Source organism: Falco punctatus (genome assembly GCF_963210335.1).
Source record: "Falco punctatus genome assembly, chromosome: 1".
Lineage (NCBI taxonomy): Eukaryota > Metazoa > Chordata > Aves > Falconiformes > Falconidae > Falco > Falco punctatus.
Genome location: NC_137580.1, coordinates 86,800,689 through 86,824,945, shown reverse-complemented (window position 1 = coordinate 86,824,945; position 24,257 = coordinate 86,800,689). Strand labels below are relative to the sequence as shown.

The window sequence follows — 24,257 nt, the reverse complement described above, 5'->3', positions numbered from 1 at the left end:
AAAGCCAAAGAATATTTGTGACACCTGATGTAACGAAAAGATAACCAATGGCACATGTGTTCTTTCCAGGCATGGTTTATTGAAAACACACCAAATTGTTATCCTACATACCTGGTTTCTAACAAGCATTCTACTTGTCTGCATTATGGAAAGATCCTATAATAATAATACATTCTGTCATGGTAACATTTGTTCTATGAAAAGCATAATCCACCTTTTTTTTTCCTCTCCATACTTGTAAAATCAAACCATTCTAAGTGTTTCAGTTTATAGTACAGTGTAAATACAATGCAAAATCCCACCAGTCTAAACTACAGAGAGAATGTTGAGCAGTATTACAGAAAACACATTGTTGATTTTTTTATTCTCCTACCATGAAAATTTTAAGGCACATGATAGTTACAAACACATTAGCTACTAATTACCAGTAAGCTTCTTAGTCTAGTTATTTTGTTTTTCTGAACAGTAAGAACCGGATTGGCAGGCCTTGTAGTATCTGCGCTATCTTCCTCCTCACCTTGGACTTCAGAACATCCTACCCTGATGTAAAACTTAAGACAGAAAAAAAAAGGATCTTAATGCCTTACCCTTAAATGCACTAGATTAGTTATTGTACCAATAAATCAGAGAACTTCTCTGTCAAAGATAAGGAAACACCAGATTTTAAGGGCATTAAAAAAAAAAAAAAAAGGTTTTGCAAGAAACTGCCTATATAAACACCTTCAAAAACTGTGAGAGCACAACTCCACCCCAACAGCACAAAAATGCTCGCTGAAGTTGTTGGCACACTGTAGTTTTCACTGAGTGGGCAGTCGAACAACAGAAGAGGCTACAACCACTCTAACGTGCCCATTTGTCTTCTGAAGCTTTGCTTACTTAAAGGGTTTAACATGTGCGCCTCTCTCACAGGTAGCTGAGCCTATACGCTCAACTTTAAGGCAAGTAGCAGAAGGTAACTCACCACCTTCAATCTCATGGGACTGCGCTAGGAGTGAAAACTGCTTTGCCTAGCATAAGCCTTGCATGCTAGAAAGCATTACTGAAAACTGCTCCTTGGAGCTGGCAAGAACGTACTCATCTGCTGTGCCAAACACACCACCTCTTACTTTCTTGATGTGTCACTTACAGAAAGTCAGTTCCTAGTCCCCAGCTCGGTGCCTTTTGTGATGCCTTGGCAACAGGGACAAGATTTAGTTTCCTGATCCAGACACACTCAGCATTGGCACGTCTGAGTGTGCAGGAGTGGAACCAGGATAGGCAGGTGTTTTGCCCAGAAGTCGCTGAAGATCAGGACTTACGGCTGCCCAAGCTGTCCTCTGGGGAGCATTTCAAGCTGGCAACACACCTTGAGTTGCCAAGTTGCACTAATGGCTAAATTGCTACTTAACACCAAGACAGAAACAAAATGTCCTAAAGCCTTGCCTTTCCACTCTCCTCTTCCGATTCCGCACAGACCGACCAACCTGGGAAGCTGTAACCGCAAGCACAATTGCTCACACGCTCAACAACCAAACCTGATGCTTCTCCAGGGCAGTCCTGACACACAAATGGTTGTGTTTTTTTTAAACCTCCCCAGCTTAGTGAAGATGCCTGGGAGATGTGCAAGCCACATCCCTGGGAAGAAAGTTCTGCAGTAATTACATGCCATCAGAAGTCTCCCTCTCCCCTATGGCATCTCAGCCCTCACCGGTCCATCAATTTTCCTCCCCCTTCTTTAGCAGGAGTCTTGCAACACCATCATTTCTTTCCACAACCATCCCTCCCACTAGAACTTCTGCAGATAGAAATCTCCTCTACCCCAGCCCTTTGCAGGCCAATTGCCTCCAGTTTTCACAATGGAGCCAACATGAAAAGAGAAGGTCACATACCTGAGCCTTAAAAAGCACTGCCTGCCTTTTAGCAGGAGACTCTAGACCCTACTGCAGCTTTAGTCACACACACTGCCACTTCCCCTTCTTTACATACAGTCCCTGCTGCCAAAGTACAACTATTACGGGTTCATCCACCCACATCCCAGAACAGCTCAAACAGCCATTCACACTTGCACCAACAAGGGGAGAGGGAAGGGCAGGTGTGGGCACACATCCCACCAGTGAGCTTGTGGCCAGAGAGAAAAATGACATGAAATCACCAGACCTGGTTCACAGTATCTTGCCTTGGACTTCAGCTGGTGGGATGATAACACAAAGCAATAGACTCACATGCAAGTCACCCCCAATCCATTTTCCTTCCCCCATATCCAAACAGCAGTTTGTTGAGAAGAAAAAAACCACAGTAATGTAAATGATGGGTTATTGCTACATACTTGGGAATCAGTCATTATTGTAAGGCGTGGGAAGGGCAGGGGTAAGATGTGTGATTCCAGGGGAAGTCTTCGCCCATGGACTTGGTATTTGACTTCTTGATATACCATCTTTTCTGCAGTCAGCTCACAACTACTCTGGCTGCCAGGAACACTTACTTCCAGGAAAACAAAGAACAGTTTGCTACAATGACCCTGGGCAGCCAATGCCATCTAACCTGACAGGGAGGTTTGCTTATCACAAGATGCAGCGTAAATACGAAAAGGACTTTTGGGGGAAAGTGGGATAGGGTCTTTTTGCTTCTCAAATACTCCTCAGTGTTTTTAACCCACTAATGACAGAGACCAAAGCAGATTCCCATCCAGATTTTGTGTGTCCCTGTAGTGTCCCACTGAGAGCCACAGGATATCTGGGATAGGAGTTCATGGACATAATTGGCCCCAGTCACTTTGCTTCCCCCTTCCTGAAGATTTCTCTGTTAACCTCTTGCTGGCTTTGAAATATCTGTACAATAACTAAATCACAAAGTCTTAGCAGAGACTCCTTTCAACAGTCAGGTCTTTATTTTAAGTGAACTTTTGCTCAGACTCCTTTGGTAAATATATGGTTTGAAGTAGATCAGGGACAGACTGACAGCACGGCCCTTCTCTTACACTGTTCTAATCAGCTACAAAGCAGGTTCCATTGCTAATTACTGAACGTTTTTAAAAAAATCCTTTCATATACAAAAAGAATACACCAAGTACATAACCAAAAGTGATATAAAACTCTTCTGTGTAGCTTGGTTAAAAGGGTCTCCACGTATTGGCAGAACAAGTATGAAAAGAGCACCATTGATATAATATACAGTCAGACTATGTATCTGGTTTCATTGCCACACTTCATGTCTACACATAGAGACACACTGCCCCGACACAGATAATCATGGATGTATCTCTTTGCTTCCCTTGATCTGCTGAGCATCTTTGGCCCAATAGGAATCTCATGCAGGTGAAAAAACAAATCTTTGCTATCTTAATTTGCTCCAAGCAACTTCACCTTCCCCAGGATCCAGAAGCAACCACTGCAACACACGTGGAAGATGAGGCTCAAAAAGGGAGGGTGTGAAGGAGCACATGTATCATCCAAATCACTGACAGCTTCTGGCATCAAGTCTTTTTCCCTGAATCAACAAATGCTTCCCTCTCCTGCAAACTACTTTACATGGTTTTGTTAACCTATCCTCTGCACAACAATATATATATATAGATATATAGATTTTTTTAATTTATTTATATATATGTATTCATGTCAAATTTTTAATATACTCAAGAAGATACAAAGCTCTTGGTACTTCCTTTTTTTTTTAAACTTTTTAAATTTTTTTTACAAAAATTTTCGATGTTTACTATTACAGTAATATTTTGGGGGAGGTGAGGTTGTTGGATATTTCCCCTTTTTAATTACAAAGGAAATGGCAGGCACTGAAAACCGCAAATGATGCTTGCTGGATTAAAAAAATGTGCTTTCCAGTCACACTGTTTTTAGGAGCTTGTTTAAAACTAAATGTGGCAAAGAACAGTGGCAACCAAATAAAATCAGCAAAAGTCCTCTTGATGCTACTGGTGAGACATTTGCTTCCTATTCTCATCTGCTGCCCTCCCTTGACCAATGCCTGGAGAAAATCAGTGATCTGAAGTTGTTTAGTTCACAGCATTACCAGATACCGGATATGTGTATGTTCTCGTGAGGTGAAAATTCCCCCTTACACAAAGCAGGCCTTGGCATCTTAGAGGAGAACTGTTGCACACAGGTGATTTTCACACCAAACGAAATATGTAATCTCAAAACAAAACCAAAGGAGCACAGAAATCATGACAATGACTTAAAAAATGCCAAACCAATTCCTTTGTGGCATTTTTCATGGGGATCTACAGCCCAAAGCAAACACGGATCCAACAGTGATGAATTTACCATCAAATGTAAGTGACAGACCCATCTAAAATTTGTAGCATGTTCAAAGTAAGACATCCCACAGAAAAGCTCCTATTTACTTCCAATGTGAGAACAGCTATGGCAAAAGAAATTGTTAATCATCATCAATACAACACTGGTACATTTAAAATGTAAAAAGCTCCTTATTGCAATCTTTGAATAGAATAAGAAAATAAAAAGCCAGCCAACTCCATTTCTCAGCATAGATTTCTGAACCAGGGACACTGAAACCTTCAATAAACTGCTTTTCAATATGTGGAAATAAAAACAGAGCCATTACAGAATTCAAAAGGCAGAAGTATTGTACACCAGATTATAATGATAATATAGCACTGTGATTTATATAGCTTACTCTAAAAGCAGATTATACAGCTTGCATCAATTTTGTCATCGACTCTCCAGTTCATTCGACCAGCATTTAATAGTTTTTGTTCTGCATTTTCTCTCTTCATTGAAATCCAAGAAACCCACTCAACATTCCTGCACTTTCTGTGGAAGTAATAAAGAAAACCTAAACATTTTTCAAAAAGCCTTTAAAAATGTTAAGATTCACAGTTCAAAAGAAATCCCCCAAAACAAAAAACAAAACAATGAGCCCCAAACCAGAAAAGTGCTATTATCTTCATGGCTACACCTACAATATTATTTCAAATACTCTGCAGTTTCTCTTTCACTTGTGAAGCTGTCATCTTTGCTGCCACATGACCTTCACTTCACTTATCATACTTGGCACCATCCACATCTAAGAGTCGCATAAGAACGCAGCTAGCTAGATGGAAGCTTGGATTCTCTTTTCTCGCTTGCTTGCTTTCTTCTTGCAGGAGTGGGAGGGAGGGGGAGGCGGTGGCTATTTCTGGTGGGAACATAACTGAGTTAAATAGCAAATCGTCCTGCTGTAAGGCATGGTGCTCCGGGGTTGGCAATGGCAGTCAGCTGTGTTTTCTCCCCACATCCTCCTAGAATCTGCAGCCTGGTCAGTGATGCAGCGCCCTCCAAATCTGAATGGCAGTGGTGACTGATGAGATCCTGTGTGTCGATTCAATGTTTGTTTCTCCCCCTCAATTAAAAAAAATGTGGTTGGACTCTAGCCCTGCAAAATAAAGTCAAAACCAATTAATACCAGCAAGTAACACGACCCAGCAGCAGGAGAGTGACAGAAAATGCCAACCTGTCCTCTGTATATGGGTTCCTTGAAGTGTAGGACTGGGAGAAAATGAGCAGAGTTCATTTTTTGAAGCCTGTACCCCACCTGTAAGCCCTCACTGCTCAGAGGAAGAGTGCAGGAGTTAAGTGTACAGCCACTGCACACATACATTTATCTCTGGCCCTTCGGCTGAGCCCACAAGGCTGACCACGCAGCGCTGACCAGCTGTGGGAAGCCAAGGGTGCTAGGGTCTGCTCCACTGGCAATGCTGACAGACTGCTCTGGGCAAGGGTTTCCAACCCAGGAACAGAAACAATATGTAAACACTTAGTACGTATACTAGACTCTTAAAAGAAGGAGGAGAAAAAAATATCCAACATTACCCAAAAACATACAAAAGTTTTCTCTCTCACTAATTCAAGTGATTTCAGCATAGAATTATGGGGGCGGATGATGCTCCAATGTTTTGGAATTTAGGCCTTTAAAGGCCTATTGTCCACTGGGATGGGAAAGCTTCCCAATTGCTAAGATTTTCCTTTAGTCATAGCCAGGGGCACAGAACCTGCCATTCCAAACGTAGCATCACATCTGATGGGAGTGCCAGAAGGTATAACCAGGGTAGAGGGCTGTCTAGCAAGACAGCAGGAGACAGATTAGCAGTGGCAGGAGTGAAGAAAGGCCAGTGACATTACTGAGGAACTTGGCAAGAGGCAAAGGCAGAGAACTAGAAAGGAACAAAGAGGCACCTTTGTTTAGCAACAGGAAAAAAAAAGAAAAGGAATTGAGAAGTGGGAGCTGTGCGTCAACGTTTATTGTATAACTAAAATTGTCTCTCCTTGCGAAGTAACTTGTGTACAACCAGCAGCTTTCCTGCAGATGGGCAGGGCCCTGTAATTCATGGGAACCTCGGGGGACATCCATAAATAGTCAAGGGTATGCTTTCCTTAAGTCTCAGGCTAATCCTTATAATGAGCATAGAGGGGAAAAAAATAGTTGGAAGCAAGAACACGCTATTCAAATTCATTCCCATGGCCTAACAGCAGAAATCTTTCGCATTTCAGCTGACAACCAATCATTCACAATATTAATTTTCTGCCTGGTTATCTGACAGGCTATTTTTTTTAATCAAATGGTGGTGTTTGATTGCATTTCATTAAAGATAACGCTGAATAATATAAACATCACCCTTTTTTCAAATGCATTTTCATTTGTCTGAAAGGACCCTGTTAGCAGTTAGCCTTGAAGAGATTCCACAGTGATACAGATCATGCACAAGACAAGTTAATCACTAGCACCAATTACCATTAAAAGGACCTACCATGCATGCAAATTAGACCCAGGAGTCAACAGGCTGGGGTTTAATGTCACGGGCATCCACCAGATTCACCGAAGCCCTGTTACTCCTGTTAATGTTTTTCCTATTTGTGTCATTCTGCAGCAGAGGGTGAGGAGTTAAAGGCAAAACAGAGCGGATTAATCAAACAAAACCACCAAACAAGTCAGCTTAAAGGAGCACAAGGGAAAATTAGTGGTAGAGAAAGAAACAAGATCAGCAAAGGCACAATACTGACAAAAGCATCTGCAACAGCCAAAAGGCCACAATTCCCTGCCATCATTATTCACAATTCTTGGCCTCTCTTGAGCCTCAGAGCCATGGTTATCAAAGAGGTCACAAGCCAGAAGACCCCACAGATATATTTCTGTTTCACAGCACATGGAGAAGGATGAGTAGCAGCTACTCAGCCCTGCCCTGCTAAGGGGAGGCAGAGCATACCTTTGACGTGTACAGCAGGCTGGATTCAGGTTACCCTCTGTCTTTAAAACCAAGAGGCAGCACAGACATGGTCAAGGTGGAATGTTTTTTCTCTTTACTCATTAAAGCAAAGTAGCTACTCACTGAATTCTGGGTTGTGCTTTGCTTTAGGCATACACTGGAGTTTGGGCTGCTTGATGCAATTTTGAGAGTTGTATTAGACCACTTCAATGAATTCAGAGTGGCAAAAATAACAAGTATTTGTTAATTTTCCTGCCTTAGCCTATTTTCCATAGAAAGACTTTTTCTGTCAAGCTCCTACTGAGCAACAGTCTTATGTCACTCAGTGCATCCATTCCCACTGCATCCTTGCGGAACAAATTAGAACTGTGATGAGGGAACTAGAAAGTTTATTTTGTTGACACTGGTTCCGGCAGGGCGATCTCCTGCCACACTAGAGCAGGGCGGCACACTGCATGACTTGAGTAATCAGCTCAGTTTTATCAGTTCCAAAACCAAATGAGGGAGCACAACCACCTCTACCAAAAATTCTAACTAGGCAGCCTCCAACGGGGTGCACCTATAGCCAGAGCCGGCAAATTGAAGAGAGCTTAAAAAGATGCCCAGCTGCACTGAGGCCATTCTGCAGGTACACCTTCACGGCAAGGCAGGGCATAGCAAAAAATGCATGACCAGTAAAGTTAATACAGGCAGACCAATGCAGCAGGACATCTTCCTAATGCATCATCTATAGAAATATTTTTCTACAAATCACATTTTTATTTCCCTTGTTCAATAACAGTGGGTTTTCTTTTCAATTGACTGAAGTTTAATTGTTTCCACTCAACATGAATCACCTGGATCTTCTGGTATTTTCAGCAACGCACTGAAGGTTATTAAGGACAGCCTTCTACAGACTGAATCCTCCTCTTCCTCCTCAAAATTACTTCCCCAGGGGAAACCACAAGCTTGTTTTGAGGCCAGGGAGAACTGATGGCCACAGCATTATCAACTTTGTAAAAGGTCTACTGAAAAGGTACAGCAATGCAACAGAAATTACACAGAGCCTACTAAGTCACATTTGCACGCAACGCACAATACAAAGAGCTTTGTGAAGATTTATTTTCTTTTTAAATTAAGAAGTTGTCTAAATTTGTTTCTAGAAGGCACACATGTCTTTCCCTCCCTGGCCCATGCCCATAGTCCACCATCAGGACTGTGAACGAGTGTTGCAGAAACGAACACTGTTCACCATACTGCTGCACAGAGACACACAGCATCACACCTACTTCTCATGGTGAAAACAATAAAGCAGGGCGACAGTTTGAAGTGACTATTCTCAGAACAAAGTCTGAGCACAGGACTGGGGGCTGCCTGGACAAGGGTGACAGAACAAACACTTTCTATTTTTACAACCTCATCCATTTACAAGAATACAGCAGTTGCCTGCATTTGCTCTTGCACTGGAAAGCAGCAATTTTTTTTGTTTCTAGTTAGCCAAGTGCTAAGCTACAAAACAGCGCCTTTATCTAAAAAATAGAAAAAGCCCTTTAGAGCGCCCTGGTGAGTAACTACCCTACATTTTTTGCTGAGGACACCAGGCTTCCTTTCTTTCCAGGGCACTAACTAGCATTCAGTGGCTAAGAGGAAGCTCACTTTTAAAGGTTCTTTCTCCGAGGCATCCCCTGTGTTATCACTGGTCTTGTATTTGCGCTCCTTGTCCCGGTGATCGATGGTGGAGTACCCATCTGAGGAGAAATAACATGACAGTCAGGCACAAAGCACAAATAAGAGCAGAAACGGAGCTGATGCAAGCAGAATTCTTCAGCAAAGAAACGGGGAAATAAACCATCACAATCCAAAGATGCTGGCAGCCTGCTTTTCACATGTGCTCCAGCTCTGAAATTTCATTTTTACCAGCTTAAAACAAAATAGAAAACCCTTCTTTTTATATCACTGCCAGATGCTGGCACTCATTAGCAAGCAGCACTGTTTTCATCCCAGCCTGCTGCACTTTTTAGCGTGCCCAAGGAAAGCAGCAAGTTGTCATCTCATGCCCTGAGGCTAATGAGCTCCAAATTCAGCCCAAATCTTGTGTTCCTTGCTTAGCAGCCTGATTAATTGGCTGTGTTCATTCTCTGAATGCTCTGCAGCATGTTCCCACTCTTCCTGAGCCTGACTACTAGCTGGACATGACAACAATTTGGAAGAGTCCCCTTCAGAGCACTGAGAGAAAGGGCCTGTCAAGTTGGAAGAAATCTTGATGCAAACCCTGCTGTGCTTGGACTGTCTTTCATTACCAAGTAGCACCTGTTGTTGCTTTTTCTGGCAACTAAGAAACAATATGAAAGCATGGAAAGGAAGAGAAGTGTGAGAAGGTTTTATAAAGAAATGGCACTAATTATTTCAGAACCTTTGCTTTGAATCATTGTCAGCCAATGCAAATCTTAATTTATCTTCCTGAAGCATCAAATTTCCCTCATTATCAGTGACAAATAGATCCTCTCCTGCTCTGCTTTGACAGCATTGTAATCTGGAGTAAATGACACTCAAATTTATAGCTCCTGTAGGCTTTTGTTTTCCCAAGCGTAACTGAGGGATCATTAATGTTTTCATGTCCTGACAAACTGGGTTCTTAGAATACCACAAGAAGGTTTTACATAAACTGTCAAAATGCTCCTCTTGGTTTATTACTTGCCTGCAACAGGTCATTAAGAAAAAGTAAGTAATGTTTTTTGCTGGGTTCCCATGGCATAAATAGGCACTGTTTGCCCACATGACAGAAGCACATACAGCTAGACTGACTTGTACCAAACACAGCTGCAGAGCAGGGCCCTAAATGACGTTTACGCTGGTCACAGCCAGCAGTTTTAAAAGAGCTGTAGTTTTCCCATATATCTCAAGAATCCAAGTGCACACAGACCTGCAATGAGCACCTGAACTAACACATATTTATGACATCGTGGATAGTAGCAGATTATTTAACCATGCTGCCTAAAAATAACTACAGAATTTTAAGAGTTATACATGTAGTACACAGATGTTAAAGCATGGAAATAACTGCTACATAGAGCTTTACTTACAGCTATTTGTTGACAATGAAGATGCCTAACACTCTTGGCTATTCCTTTTGAAGAAAAAAGAAAAAAAACCTAGAGCCTGCCAACTGTACCCAGCTACCTAGCCAGCATTTGTGGAGGAACACATGACCAATAACCCTCCTTCAAATGACAGGCATGAATACTGCCAGTAAGTCATACCCTAATCTAAAGATTCTTCATTTACTGAGGAGTAAGCAGTTCACACAGGTGCGTATTTAAATGATGAAAACATGCCAACTTCCCAGAAAATCAAATTCACAACAACTGAGTGGTAGCTTATTACAATCTAATATTATTTATACTCACAATGATGTAATGGATCAATTTGCATTTTTGCACTTTTAAATTAATTGCCAAGATACAAAGGAAACATTTAACCTAACCCCAGAAAGCAACAGCTACTAAGTGAAGTATTGCAGCTGTGATACTTCCCAGGGAGCAAGGTCGGACTGTAATAAAAAAAAATAAAAATATTAAAAGCAAACCAGATCTTTAATACTACTAAAAAACTAAAAAACCATGCTTACCCAGGACAGCAGCAACAGGTAGATCATGCTTTTAGTCAGTGACAATAATTTAACAACAAAGAACAGTCAAGAACTTTGTTCTTCGTATCTTAAGTTCCAACATATTTTACAATTCATACTGTCACCCACTGTTGTGTGGTCTGCATGCTAACGGTGCCGCACACACCAGCTCTGCTAATGGATTATGTGTTTCTGAAAACCACGGACTATGCTATGACTCTATCAAGATAAGCAGCAGCAGATAGGTAGTTCATGATCTGACCTAAGAAAAAAACAAACCTTGAAGGATGCTGCATCAGAGAAGTAATACCCCAGTGCTCCAAGGACCACAGCTTTCCGAAGAAAGCAGAAAATACTGCTTCTCCCATGTTTAAGATTCATTCTAAAAAGTGATCAGAATTAACTCTGTTTCTGTGGCCTAAAGGAGACCTACACAGACCTTACTGCTCCAAGGTCTGTGTTATTCTCAGTTAATACAATCCAATGTACAGGCAAAAGCTATATTGGTCAATAGAGGCACGTCCCATTCTTGGCTTGTTTATTCCTCTCTCAACTTTCTGCTTGTTGTCTTCTGTATTGCTTCACTGACCACCTCCCATTCACTCTGCAGAAACATTTTTACGTCATCACAAATTACAGGACCAAATGCCTGCCAAGTGTGAGTCCATCCGTGCCCTCACACACCTCTCAATTTACAAAGATCAAACGTCCAGACCCACCAAAAAAGGGGAGGAGGAGAAAGGAAAAGTTCTGCCTGAAGATGGTCATGCAGGACAGGGGCATCTGAACTATGTGTCTCTGGTCTGAACAATTTTCAACCTCCAGGTGCTCTCATCTGACTGACTGTAGCTTAACTGAGGCACAGATACAGTTTTAGAGAACTCACAAGTCTGGCATACAGCCTTGAGATCACAGTTCTGCTGCTTCTACAGACAGCTCAGGGTCACAGCCACCCTCAGGCAGCACCGTGACAATAAGCATTGATGATCTTCAGAGTACTCGCTGCAGAGCCACTTGGCTGAAGCTGATAAAGTCTGACAGACCTGCACCATCTCTGCACAGGGCTGTCTAGCGCATCCCATGGTAACTCATAATACATGTTTTCTTCCACCTCCCAGGCCCTCCCATTGCTCCAGACAACAGGAATTTGACTGGTCTAGTACTGCCAGCTGATGGGGAACGTATCTTTCTGCCGCCCTAGCCACACTGATAGTGAATTACTTTCCTTTGTAGAGAAGGATGACCCCCACAGCATTAGCAAACGAGCCAATACCAATAGCAATTTTCTTTTTGCAATCTTGAGAAAGAGTCCATGTGGGTAAACAGTAAAGGCCTAAGCACCAAGACGACTGAACCCTGACAAAAGAAGGCAACAGATAAGCAGCAGACAGGTGGTGATGTTCTGGAACAAGCAGTCTTGTACGCTGCAGAGGAGCAGGATAAATGCTCTGGGCTGGAAGGACCTGGCTGAGCGGATGGGTACTTCTAACATGCGTGAGGCACAGAAATCCACTGAATTCTGCACTGGCACGCTCTAACATGTTTGAGGCAATTACAGTTCAGTACCAAAGCAGTGCAGCAGAAAGACAACTACACAACCCAGAAGTATCCGAATTAAAATGAAATGGACAACACAAAGCTGGAGACAGGTGAGAATTCCCTAAAAGACAGTGAACAAAGTAGAAAGATCTTCGGACAAGTGAAGTCAGAAAGAGAGGAAGGCAAGAGAAAAACACACAATTGAAACCAGGGCACAAGACTTTCTGCTATAAAAAGAAACAAAAATACAAGCTGGGATGCAGAACAACTTTCTCTGGTACTCTGTAGTGCATTTTATTTGCAAATGTAAGTGAGGCCAGACTCTCCTGGAGGCTCAACGTAGCCTAGTGTGGACTATGTGGGGATAACAGAGCTGCTTACTGGAGGTACAAGCCCAAGAGGACTGCACATTGATATTCTGCTCTGTATATCTGCCAGTTCACTCCAGAGTTGAAAAAGAACAAAGCCTCCAGAATACAACAGTGCACAATGAAGTTAATATCAGAAAATACAGTCTAACTCCTCATGTAAATATGCCTGTAAGACAAAAAACATATGGCATTTGGAAGAGTCTCAAGGCAAGAGATTAAATACTAAGTTGTTATTCCACTTACTTGGAATTAAGAATAGTAAACGGGATAAATTAATTTAGTCCCTTCTCAGCTGACCTCTGAAACAGCACAAAGTTAGAGTACTATTGGAGTTAAAAGGCACTCAAGAGCTGGGGTCAGGAAAACTTGACAGATTTTATCTAATAGTGATAAAAAGATGGGGGAACAGAACGGCCTAGAGAATCTGTCTGATATTGTACATTTACTGTTAATTTGCATTTCCTTTTGTACTCAGAGCCGTACCAGTAACTCCTGAAAGCATAAGGCAACGATTAATACTGAGACTATAAACAGTCAGCACTGCCCATACTGCAGCACCTGCTAGCATACAGCTATCCTGCCAGGCAATCTTCTCTGAAGTTATTTTCTTCCATTGTGAGAACAAATGTTTCAGTGTTCCCTCAGGCAAAATACATATGGACAGTTGATTCATGGCAGGTGGCATCTCATTTTTCTAGGAATACAAAAGGTAATATATACCTGTTATTTTAACTTCTGAACATGCTTGGCTTTCAGTTTGGCTCTAACTTGCCATTTTTTTCAGCTATGATCACAAATAGCAGTGTATCAAACTGTTTGATTTGGAGGCATTAAGATAGATATTTAAATAAAAATAACGTCAACTGGAAGAAGTAAAGCAAATTCCCAAGAGACACAGCACCTTTATCTACCTCAGTTAAGAAAAAAAACAACCTGTACAAGCCTTAAACTACAGAGCTTATCAATCTCAAAGCCCTTCATTGACAGCAGGTGGCTGTTCTCAGTCTATAGGAAAAGCCAGGCTTGGCTATATGTAGGTAAATTAAAAGTGGAGCCAAGAATATTACACATATGAACTTATTTTTGGCATTACCCATAGAAAACACAGGCAGAATGGATTTAAACACAAGCATTACATTCAAGTAAATTCTCAACTCTTTTTTTTCTTTTTGAATCCCCAGACTTCCAGATCTGTAATAGGGAACGCAGCTGCCTCAAGGGCCAGAGACTAGAACGAAAGCTGGCTCAGTGTATCTCCAATATATGCTTAAAGGAGTGGGGAAATTGGTGCGTACACTCTACATGTGTTTAAAATAATAATAATAAAAAAAGACGGGGTGGGGGAGACTATGACCAATCTTTCGTTAAGGTAATGTTCTATTTTAAAATGTCAGCTTTACCCATCTGAAATAATATCTCCTAGAGAAATAGCTGAACTTTCCCGTGAGTGACAGTGTGCTCTATTGAAACAGACAGAGAGCTTGATCTATGACTGAATTTACCTGGGCCGAGTTCATCCATAGGTATCATATCACGACTCCCAGCCTTCTCGTTATCTATAAAATAGAAACATTGGAACAACTTGCCTTACATTTGCTATTCTCAAATACTGGCAGTTTTAAATTAGTCACAGGACCAGAGAGATCCATAAAGTACTGAATGCAGAGACTGTTAAAAAGAACCCCCCCAACTATTCAACTGTTATCCATTCAGAAAGGGAAGTTTGATTTAAGCTCTCTGAGAGCACACGTAATCCTTGTATTTTCTGCTCTGACACTGTAATATACAACTCCCTCTCTCCAACTGATAACAGAAACCACAGTTCTGCTTTGGACTACCTACCGCTATTAACAAGCTTCATTTCGGTCTCTCCAGAATAGAAAAGAAAGAAAATAAGGAAGGGTGCAGCTCCACATGGCACATATAATCCAATCTAGCAGCCTGCTGAGCCAACAGAAAGCTAACCCACAAAGAACACAAAAAGTTTATTGTCAGTTCAGCAAACTGACTCAAGTCATCCCCTGCCTGCATAATCTGCCAGATCCGATCAAAGACAGCAAAGGCGGAAACAGGCAGGGCAGTGCGGGGCTGTGATTTTTTGCACAAATCTGCAGTTAAACCAGGTGAAGTGCAACATGGCAAACCCTGCTGTAGGGGACTAAAGATTTCTGAAAAGGAGTTTCTACATCTAAGTGTTAGAAATTAGAGCCAGATTCAGAGACAAAGCAATCATAATGAAATTAAAGCTGGAGCTACACCAGTGTTGGTATGGCTGCATCACATGGTTGGTATGGCTGCCCCTCATGAAAACGCACAGACCAGTTTAGCTGAAGTTTGGATAAAGCCACCTCCAGTGAAAAAAAAACCCTGCACAGTAAAGGAAGAAGCACGGCAAAACCAGGCATGTATATTTGGAAAGGAAAAGACTCCAGCACTGGATATGGGTAAGGCCAGGCCCGCTGCCTGGCCAAAGGTGAGATTTATTAATATATAATGTTGTCAAACAAGGATGTTCTCCCTCTTTTGAAATTCTAACTCACCTCTATCCCAGATTCTCCCAGGAAGATGTAACTGATTACGCTGCATGCAAGCTGAGAAAACATCAGTACTGTACCTTTCACCAGGGAAAGTGTACTATCTGTATCCAGTTATTAGAACTGATCATTTTTGGACTATGGGTTGAAAATTACCACGCAAATAAATATTTTTACCCCCTCATGCCATAACACAGATATGTGAAATCCAGAAAACAAGCAAGCAAAGGACAACAGAAAAAGTGATAAAGAGCAGAACTGACCTTGACTTTTATCCACCAGAGGCAAAGTGCTGTCATCATAGCCAGACCTGCCAGCAGTACCTTTGGAACCCTTTGGAGTTGCAGAAACAGACTAGGAGACAAATATCACAAACACAAATTTTCTACTCAGGGAAACTGAACAAGAAAAATAAACAAACCAACAGTACAGATAGCAATTAAGGAATGCTGCTAAGCCTCCCTTCTGTTGATAATATGGCACTGGAGTATTTTTTTTAGTTTCATATGGATTTGCTGGTGGAATTTTTTTCCTGTTATCTAAATGGCAGCACTGTTGGTCTGTACAAGGAGTACAACCTTTATAAAAGGAAAGATGAGAAGGCTACATGTCAAGAACAGGTGGCTGCCCTACGCTGCTAGATGGAATGTTTCAAATGAGAAACAACTAAGAAAAGACATACTAATCCTTCCTCCAGTAAAGCAGGGGCATTTGGCTTATACACGGTGGCATACTTGCAAAGCCTAAAGAGCTACATTTCACAGACCACCGAGAGACATACCCAGCAAGTATACGCATGATGCTGTGACCGAATAGAACGCAACACATAGTTCTATCACCTAGAAGAACAGAACCAAAGCCCACCATCGATCACACTGTAATATCAGGCTAAGTTAGGACACTTTCCACTCAGGCATTTCCACAACTAAATCTAAGACCCAGCATCTTTACCTGGAAGTGTGTTTTGTTCCACCCATCCTTCTGCAGGGCATTTCGTAGCTCTTTATAGCTCCAGATCATCTGAAGAATGTGAGATGCTGCTTTTGTTTCTCTGGGAGACTGGCTGATTTGCAAGATAAAATTAGACCTTGAGTATCAAGCAACATAAGATTATTCATACGTTGACCTCTTTACACCAAACAATATCTAGGAGACAGCTAGTATTCCATACAGCTATTCTTTGAACCTATAAGCAGGCTACAGGATATATGTGAAATCATTCAGTGACCTCTTCATACCTATAGGTAAATCCAGAGGTTGTAAACTGTGCAGACTTCTGGGTTTTTACATGTATTACTGGGCAAGCACTGAGACCAGGGTGACTCTTTTGTCTTGTAGCTGCCACTAACAAAAAAACAGATAGAATCCATCCTGCCTGGATTTATTTAGAGAAAAACAACAAAAACCCAAGCCCTAATCCACTTTTCAAACCTTCAACCCATCTTACATCTGTTCCTCACAATTCAATGAAGCTGCTGACAAATACCTGAGAATACCTTACAAAGCAATTTGGGTCAGCAAAAAATATGCTCTTTTTAAACAGAAAATAAAATTTTATCCATTCCTTACTAAGTCAATACACAAGCACCCTTTATAAAATAATACAGGGCTGGATTCTTAGTTGACTTTCAGATTTTGTAACAATGCAACCCAACAAAGCCTTCAGTTGCTCTCCCAAAAGTCTGCTGAAAGCACACTTTTTTTGGCTGAACTATACAAGCCAAACTTTTGTCTAAAGTGGTCAAAGCACAGTTTTCAACGGAACTGCAGAGTGAAAATTTGTCACTTCAAATTACCACCACCAGTCCTTTGGCCAGAACGATTACTGCACATCATTAACCATTTTACTTAAAAGAAACAGATTTCATCAATGGCATTCCAGGAACAGAACACTGCCACAGGAAGAAGGCCTCCCACGCTAAAAGTAAAGATCACTGTTTCACTGCAAATGTCTGCTAAATGCATACATGGTGCTAAGATGTATCTGACAGAGAGCATGTCTTAACATGACTGAAGCCACTACAATTACAATTAACAATAAATCTATTGAAGGTGCTGACTGGTTTTAGCACATACATATTTATTGCTCTGAAATTAAGGGTTCTGGAACGTTAGGATGCTTGAATACTTCCACAAAGCAAAAGGTGCTGTTCCTAGTGATATTTTCATGTTTGCAGTGAGTTCTTATGCATTTGCTTTCAACCGTCACTTACCTTGACTTGCTGATAGCTACCAGCTTCTGAATGCCCTGTGTCTGGATCAGAGACCTTGCATTTTCTGAGCTGTCAGTAATGATTTCATGGATGGTGTTCAACACTGCAACCACTGTATCCTCTTCCAGGTTCTTTGCAGATCTCTGCTGCCTGCTGGGCAAATTTCTTACCAGCTCACCCATGGCATAACTACCTAGATAAGGGGAACATACACCATTAGTCAGCCCTAATAATAATTTCAGATCCCCATCCTGAATGGTAAGACTCAAGGGTGTCTGCCATGTCAAAAAAATTCATAATGCACGTGTTTTGAACCTCAAGACTGTAACTTAACAGTGTATTTATCATTCTTTATTTCACAGTGATCGAGAGCTGATACCCAAGACAAAGTCCTTCATCATAAATGCTAAAGGTATTGAGGGGGGAGGAAAAAAAAAGCAATCTTTTTTGAGAATTTTACAGCCAGCATCTATCATACTTTGCAATGCCTGAGGCAAAAAGCATCCAGTAGCTGCTGCTAATACCACATATTCATGCTAATACACGCACATGGCTTACTCAACCTAGCCTTGTAATAGGCCTTCTGGGGCAAGGTGTGCAGCCATGCATTTATTAACCTTCCCCCAGCAAAGGTAAGAGTATTTTCTCCTGGGTGCAGTTAGCTTTCTCAGTGTATGGTGCTGCAGAAAAAGCAAGAAGCCCAGAGTTTATCACTCCCAGGTGCCCATCTGTACCATTTGCCTAGCTACACCTCTGAAATATTAAAAAGAACCTGATGTATTAAGGCAGAATCCCACCTTGCTATTTGTTAGTACCAACACTGATGATGGCCCTAAACGCATGACCAGTATTTCCTGGCTTGACAAGGTTATAGTTTAAAAAAATACAGCATTAAATACAGAGGCATCCAGAGGAAAACTCAACTCAGCTGAATCTTTCAAGATTCCTGCTTATGGGCAGGTGAATGCTTATTTACCTCCTGGCTTAGAAGCTATTGAAGACTGCTGAAGAACTAACCTGAAGAAAAGTTGTTTGGTGTTCAGCTTCTACAAGTACCTACCACACAGAAGGATGAGAAGGGAAGGAGGGAGCGAAAAAAAAGGGACAATTTGAGAGCCCACTGCGTTTTTGCGCTTCCCCAGGTTAGCTCCATATGCCAAGGGCAAGACTCCCACCCTAATCTAAATAGCACACCTAAGGAGCAACGTCTCTGTAACCGCCATGTGCAACTAGTAGCACAAGTGCCATGTCAGCCAGAGCTAAGGGACAGACAAGAAATCTCTTAACCCACCCAGTCCTCTGTGCACATACATACACTCTCTTCTCCTGCAAAAATTTACATCTGTTTACTCCCCAGTTAGATATTTTCCTCAAACAGCAGCTTGTTTGAACGGGCTGGAAATACATTCTGAGATAGCCCTCCACTTGGCGGCTACAGTCATCTTACATAGTGCAGTCGGAAACTGCATACAAAATGGATCCTCAGCACAAGTGACAGAACATGTGAGGTTTCTCAAGGGTATCCAAGATCCCAGCCTGGTTAGGAAAGTTCAGAAGATACCTATAAGATCTTTATTGCGACGATCCATGGAGAGGTTTCTCAGGGCAATTGACACAGCCCTCACAACCTTGTCAGAGTCGGACTGGAGCAGCTCCACAAGCACTGGTAAGCCTCTCTCCTTCCGCACTGTTGCACGGATGTACGTGGACCACTGATCAGAACACACAAGGGAAAATAAACACCACAAAGTACTGTGAGTTCATATACCTGCCCTTTCCTTGCCCCTGGCATTTCTTTCAGTGCTGTAATTCATTATTTTTCCCTGCAAAGACTAGTTAGGTTGTGTGTGCTGATGCATCTATAACTTAACCCATCATTCAGGTTCATCAAGCACCAAGGAAGAAAGGATGTAGAAGTTCATCCTACAGCTTAGCAAGCTGCTGGGGAAAGAAGACAGAAATAGAAGAAAGGAGCATCATCCGCCAGCATCTGTTCTGTACACACCTCAGTGTGAAAACGCATCCCTCTGGATTAGGAAAAAAGAGGTCATTTGGAGGGAACAGTAAAGCATCCAAAGCATCTGTTATCTTTCCCCACCTCCAATTTCATGCTTTTACTCTGTTTCATGATTGATTTTAAAATAAACTGTATTCAAGACAGCTGTGAAACACCACCCTGCTGACCCTCAGGCTGCTGATCAGTCCCTTTGCCACGTGGTTCTAGAAGTGATCAGGCATACCTTTGAGAGAAATGCCTGATTAGTGCTGTGGATGCTTCAGAGAGGATATCAGCAGACACTTTGGAGTGCAGTTTCCTGAGCAATCTGACAATCCAATGAACTAAGTATTCAGGACACTTAATCATCTAACAGCAGGCTTTTCTGAATGAGCCAAGCAATGGTTAAGTGGTTTAAGTAGTAAAACGTGCTCATAGTTAAATTGTCATGAGCTCAGTGACACTTCTATTACATAAACATCAGTCCAGAAGATGCAAAAGATCTTAAGTGGGCAAATAAAACGGAAATAATTTTTTTAGAGTTCCCAACTCCTTTCTTCTTGAAGGAGATGTAAATGCACAAAGTAACAGCGCACTTACAATGGGACATAGCTGGGTTCTTTACTTACACAAAGGAAACGAGACTGAAGAGAAGATTGCACTCACCGTCCAGTTGCCAGCACTGAGATTCTGCAAAGCCCCTGCTGCAGCTTCCAGAGTGTTGAAGTTCTGACTTTCAGTGAGGATGGAGAGGTACAGTCGGACCACATCTGGCTGGTACAGCAATTCGAAGCCTGCAGGTGGGGGAAGAGGAGAACAGAACACAGAGAGGCAGAGAAGGCAATGGATTAATAAACACATAACATGGCTGTTCTCTTACGCAATTTAGTGAAGAGAAGAGAATGCTAAAGCACAGAAAGAAGGACTTCTGCCAGGACATTCTGTCCACAGTTGTTGAAAATGGTGCACATGGGAACTCATGCACAGGACATTCACCTGCGCTGAAGGTCCCTTTGCTTGTCTTCAGGTTGACAATTCTTTCTGAAATCTGTGCTATGCTATATACTGCCTAGCAGGTGGAGCATATGCATGTAACAACAAGGTAACAAGGGACAATTTTTTTCTGCAATGATTCTTACTTTACATCTCTAGACTGGGTTGCAAATTCACCTTGCACTCCTGTTTTCATATGAGTCTATCTCAGTACGTTTAGAGACACAAACAACGCGGCCAAAGAGAGCACGCCAAAGACACAACCACGTTCAGCCACCCCCTTCTCACACCTAGGTGACAAAAAAAAGATGCAAGTTGTCTAAGTGACTAGAATCCGCAGTTGGTAGGGGCAGGGAGAAACACTGTCTCCAGTTTAAATACTAGGAAAAGAAATACACCAGCATCATATCACACTGGGAGACTGCAACTGACACGTATGTTAACTAAATATCCCTTTGAGTCACTGTATCAGCTTTAAGCAGGACAGGAATGAGAACTATTCCCAGCTCTGCCATGGATTTCCTTTTGTGATGCTGAGTAACTGACAGAAGTATCCATGTCCTGACTTCCACATCCATAGGATTAGGGTCTATCTATCTACCCACATCAGAAAGGGGGTCTTAGGCAAGAACTCCATCATTCCAACTTGTGTATTTTGAAGCAATTTTTTTTTATCTTTCTTCAGTAAGTGTGACATGACACACTGCATCAACGAGGGAAGAGTGTGTAAGCATCCAGTTAAAGGACTTGCCAAACAAACAGGATCTCAGAGATCATGGTGCTGTTCAGATTGTGTGAACAAAACCCCCTGAGTCCCCAACAGTGTTTTTGGTGAGTGCAGGAAGGCACAAGCAACCTACGGTCAACACAGACTCATCTGCAGTCACTGCAGATAGAAGATATTTCAAGATTGGTGGCTTTTGGGTAGCATATGAATGAGCTTGAATAAAGAGGAAATCTGAAGCTTGATTTGAGCAGGAAAACTTTTTTAAAAAATTATTCGTACAAGTTAAAAGACTGTTTTTCACATAAGATGCTGTCCCAGAAGCACAGCATAATTCAAAGCAGGTTTTCCACTAGCAAGACTGGAAACCCACAAACACGAATCATTTCCTCTTTTCAAAATCACCCATCTCTCATACCCGTATTTTTCAGCACATCTCACAGATTATCATATTTCAGACATCTCGGATCAAACCTAGAAGCAAGAAAACTGAAAAATGCTATCCTATCCAGTGGATAACCTGTAACTGTTTTTGTTTTTTAAATTCTCTGTTGTTAAAGGCTTTCTGAAAAAAAAGCTTTACGTTTAGAACCTTTTCCTCCATATTTTTCATACTAGTTATTGCTGTGGGGCTGAGTCAAGACCTCAAAACTCAACACTTTAAACCTTGTATAACGCTACCCATAAACACAGGCCTTGTCAATCCCCTGGATATACAGAGCTTATTCCATTGGAAGAGAAAACAATCAGCCAAGGGTTTCTTTGCTCCAAAAACCCAATCCATGCATGAGGATCCATGAGCTCCCACGTGCTGGCTCATACTTTCCCTGCTCAGCTTCTCACACACATCCCAGCACGCTTGCATTCTTTTCAAATGACTGGATAGTTACACTGCTCCATGTCTGCGACTGGTTTTAATGCTACCACTTGCTTGCTACACGACACCCTACAGATATGTGCAAGCTGCAACAGATGGCAATCCCCAAAGGCATTCTGCCAATCCATACTGCTTTCCTCTTCTCCAGTGTCCTCTTCTTGCATTGGGATCATTGCCCTCTATATTGAATGCTGAGAAAGACTGTAGTTACTTAATACATGAAGCATGCACAGTTGTATAGCTTTTCTTCATTCCCTGAATAAGTTTGTGATTCTCTGACTCCAATATGACCTTCATTTCACCTTTTTCCTCTGCCACTTCACAAGGTGAATTGGCAATCTAAGAACTCCTCAAGAAAAAGTACTGCTGCCTGATAGGCATGCAGTGTTCCTTTCCTGAACACTAATACTTAAAAAATCTCTTAGGATAGATAACTGGAATTTTGACACCACGTTATCTTTACAGAAGCTTTGCTGAAATGTAAATCAGATCAGCAAAGAGATGAAGGCAGATTCATTAACAAGTAATACTCATACAGAACATTTACTGTTCCTGTATTTGAGCTCAGACCTGCCTGTGGTTGAATAGCACAAAATTGTTCAGCCAGTCTTCTCTGTCGGCTTTGTTTTAAAGTGCCTAGTTATAATTTCAGCGTACTTGGAAACAGCCCCACACGTTCATCCTCTCTTGTTATTTAAGTGCAGCCTGCAACGTGCTCCTTCTGTCAGCCTGAACATTCCTTTTTGGCTGGACGCTACTCCTTCTCCGCAGCACCTCACTGGGAATGAATACCAAGATGCAACAACCCTCTCACCTCTGCTTACCTCCCACGGACAGAGCTGCATTCCAGTCCTGTACCTCCCACCCGCTTTCTGTCATTACTTCTTTTCATGCATGAAAGCCTCTCCTTTTTCCTACTTACTAATGTAAGAGCATCTCAAAAATGCCTTCACCTTCTCTTTTCAATAGTGCACAGCATTTCCTCTTCCAATTACCATTAGATTCCTGCTTTGGGACGTAACTCCTTACCCAGTCCGGTGGATGAGTCCCACATCACTCCACACATTCCCACTTTCCAACTACATTTATGCCTCTGGCTCATTAGCATCTCTTTTAGACAGTTAGAAGCACTACGCACCGTACATGAAATTTGGTCCTCTGTCATGTCTCGCCTGCTCCCCTCAACTGCTGCATGCTTCTAGCACTGCAGCACTTCTGTGTCAGCCTGGTTACGTCAGGGAAAGGGAGGCAGGAGTTGCTAAAACAAAGCATTATGAATGCCCCTCATGGATTGGCTGCTCATTAGCAGAGATGAGAACCTAACAGCGAAAAAGTTACTGCTACACCGGAGGGTTTTTCCCTCATTGACAGCAAGCTGACACTTTTCATAAGCATTATAGTCCCTTAAAAAGAAACAAACAAGTTTTATATTTTCTCCATCTGCCTCCTGTCCTAATGAATCCAGATCTGCTATTTATAGGATGCAATTTGTCTGAATTATTATAAATTTCCTTCCAGTGTTGCGTGGAGGCCTCACACATTTTTCCATGAAGCGCTTCAAGCACGTTCCTGGGAAGCACAGCTGGTCTCACCTCCATTAAGCACCTGCTTCTCTTCAAAACTGATTTCCTTAATTTCAAGATCATCTTAATTATTTTTTCAGGTAATGCTACTTTTGTGCAATATACGGCTAATTGCTTATATCCGATTTTTAGATGGAAATGAGAAAAGAGGGTCATTAGTGATAGGTAATAGATCAAACAAGAAAGACATCCACTGTTTTTCTTTTTCTTTAAAAAGCCGTTTTAATTATAGCCCAGATTCAGCACTGCCCTTAAAGACATAATTTCTCCTATAATAAATGAGACTTTTCCATTAGTTACGGATTTGCGCTGAGTTGCATTCTACACCATTTCCTCTTGGAAAAGCATGGGGATAAGTCACTTATTGCTTTCTTCCAATGCAGAAAGCAAACAAGTTCACTATATTAGCTTTTGCCTTTTAGAGAAACAGAAAACGCCTCTAACACTGATGTCATTGTGAGCACCAGACATTTTACAGCACCTAAGCATTCCCCCACCTAATGGCATGAATATAAAGAAAGATCTTCCACATGAGACTCATCTTCACCAACATGCTGTAGTCTTATCTTTCGGGGGGGGGGGGGGGGGGGGGGGGGCAGGGAAGGAAGATGAGCTTCTCTGCAGC

The 24,257-nt window shown here is 41.9% G+C and overlaps 2 protein-coding genes across 12 annotated transcripts in view; one reads left to right on the top strand and one right to left on the bottom strand.

The window, feature by feature from the left end:
- The window catches only part of COMT (catechol-O-methyltransferase), a 48,262-nt gene extending 24,054 nt beyond the window's left edge, over positions 1-24,208 (top strand). The window contains exons 7-8 of the mRNA XM_080374014.1: positions 17,822-17,871; positions 23,568-24,208. The gene's annotated coding sequence lies outside the window, so the exon portion shown is untranslated. The remainder of the gene's footprint in view (positions 1-17,821; positions 17,872-23,567) is intronic.
- Positions 60-24,257, bottom strand: part of ARVCF (ARVCF delta catenin family member) — a 290,531-nt gene continuing 266,333 nt past the window's right edge. For all 11 annotated transcript variants that reach the window (XM_080373939.1, XM_080373936.1, XM_080373935.1 and 8 more), the window contains 9 exons: positions 20,122-20,249; positions 19,021-19,171; positions 17,460-17,652; positions 16,198-16,309; positions 15,510-15,600; positions 14,215-14,268; positions 8,831-8,922; positions 6,740-6,853; positions 60-5,367 (listed from right to left, as the gene is read on the bottom strand). In XM_080373939.1, the coding sequence (XP_080230065.1) occupies positions 6,752-6,853; positions 8,831-8,922; positions 14,215-14,268; positions 15,510-15,600; positions 16,198-16,309; positions 17,460-17,652; positions 19,021-19,171; positions 20,122-20,249 (923 nt within the window). In that variant the 3' untranslated portion in view covers positions 60-5,367; positions 6,740-6,751. The remainder of the gene's footprint in view (positions 5,368-6,739; positions 6,854-8,830; positions 8,923-14,214; positions 14,269-15,509; positions 15,601-16,197; positions 16,310-17,459; positions 17,653-19,020; positions 19,172-20,121; positions 20,250-24,257) is intronic.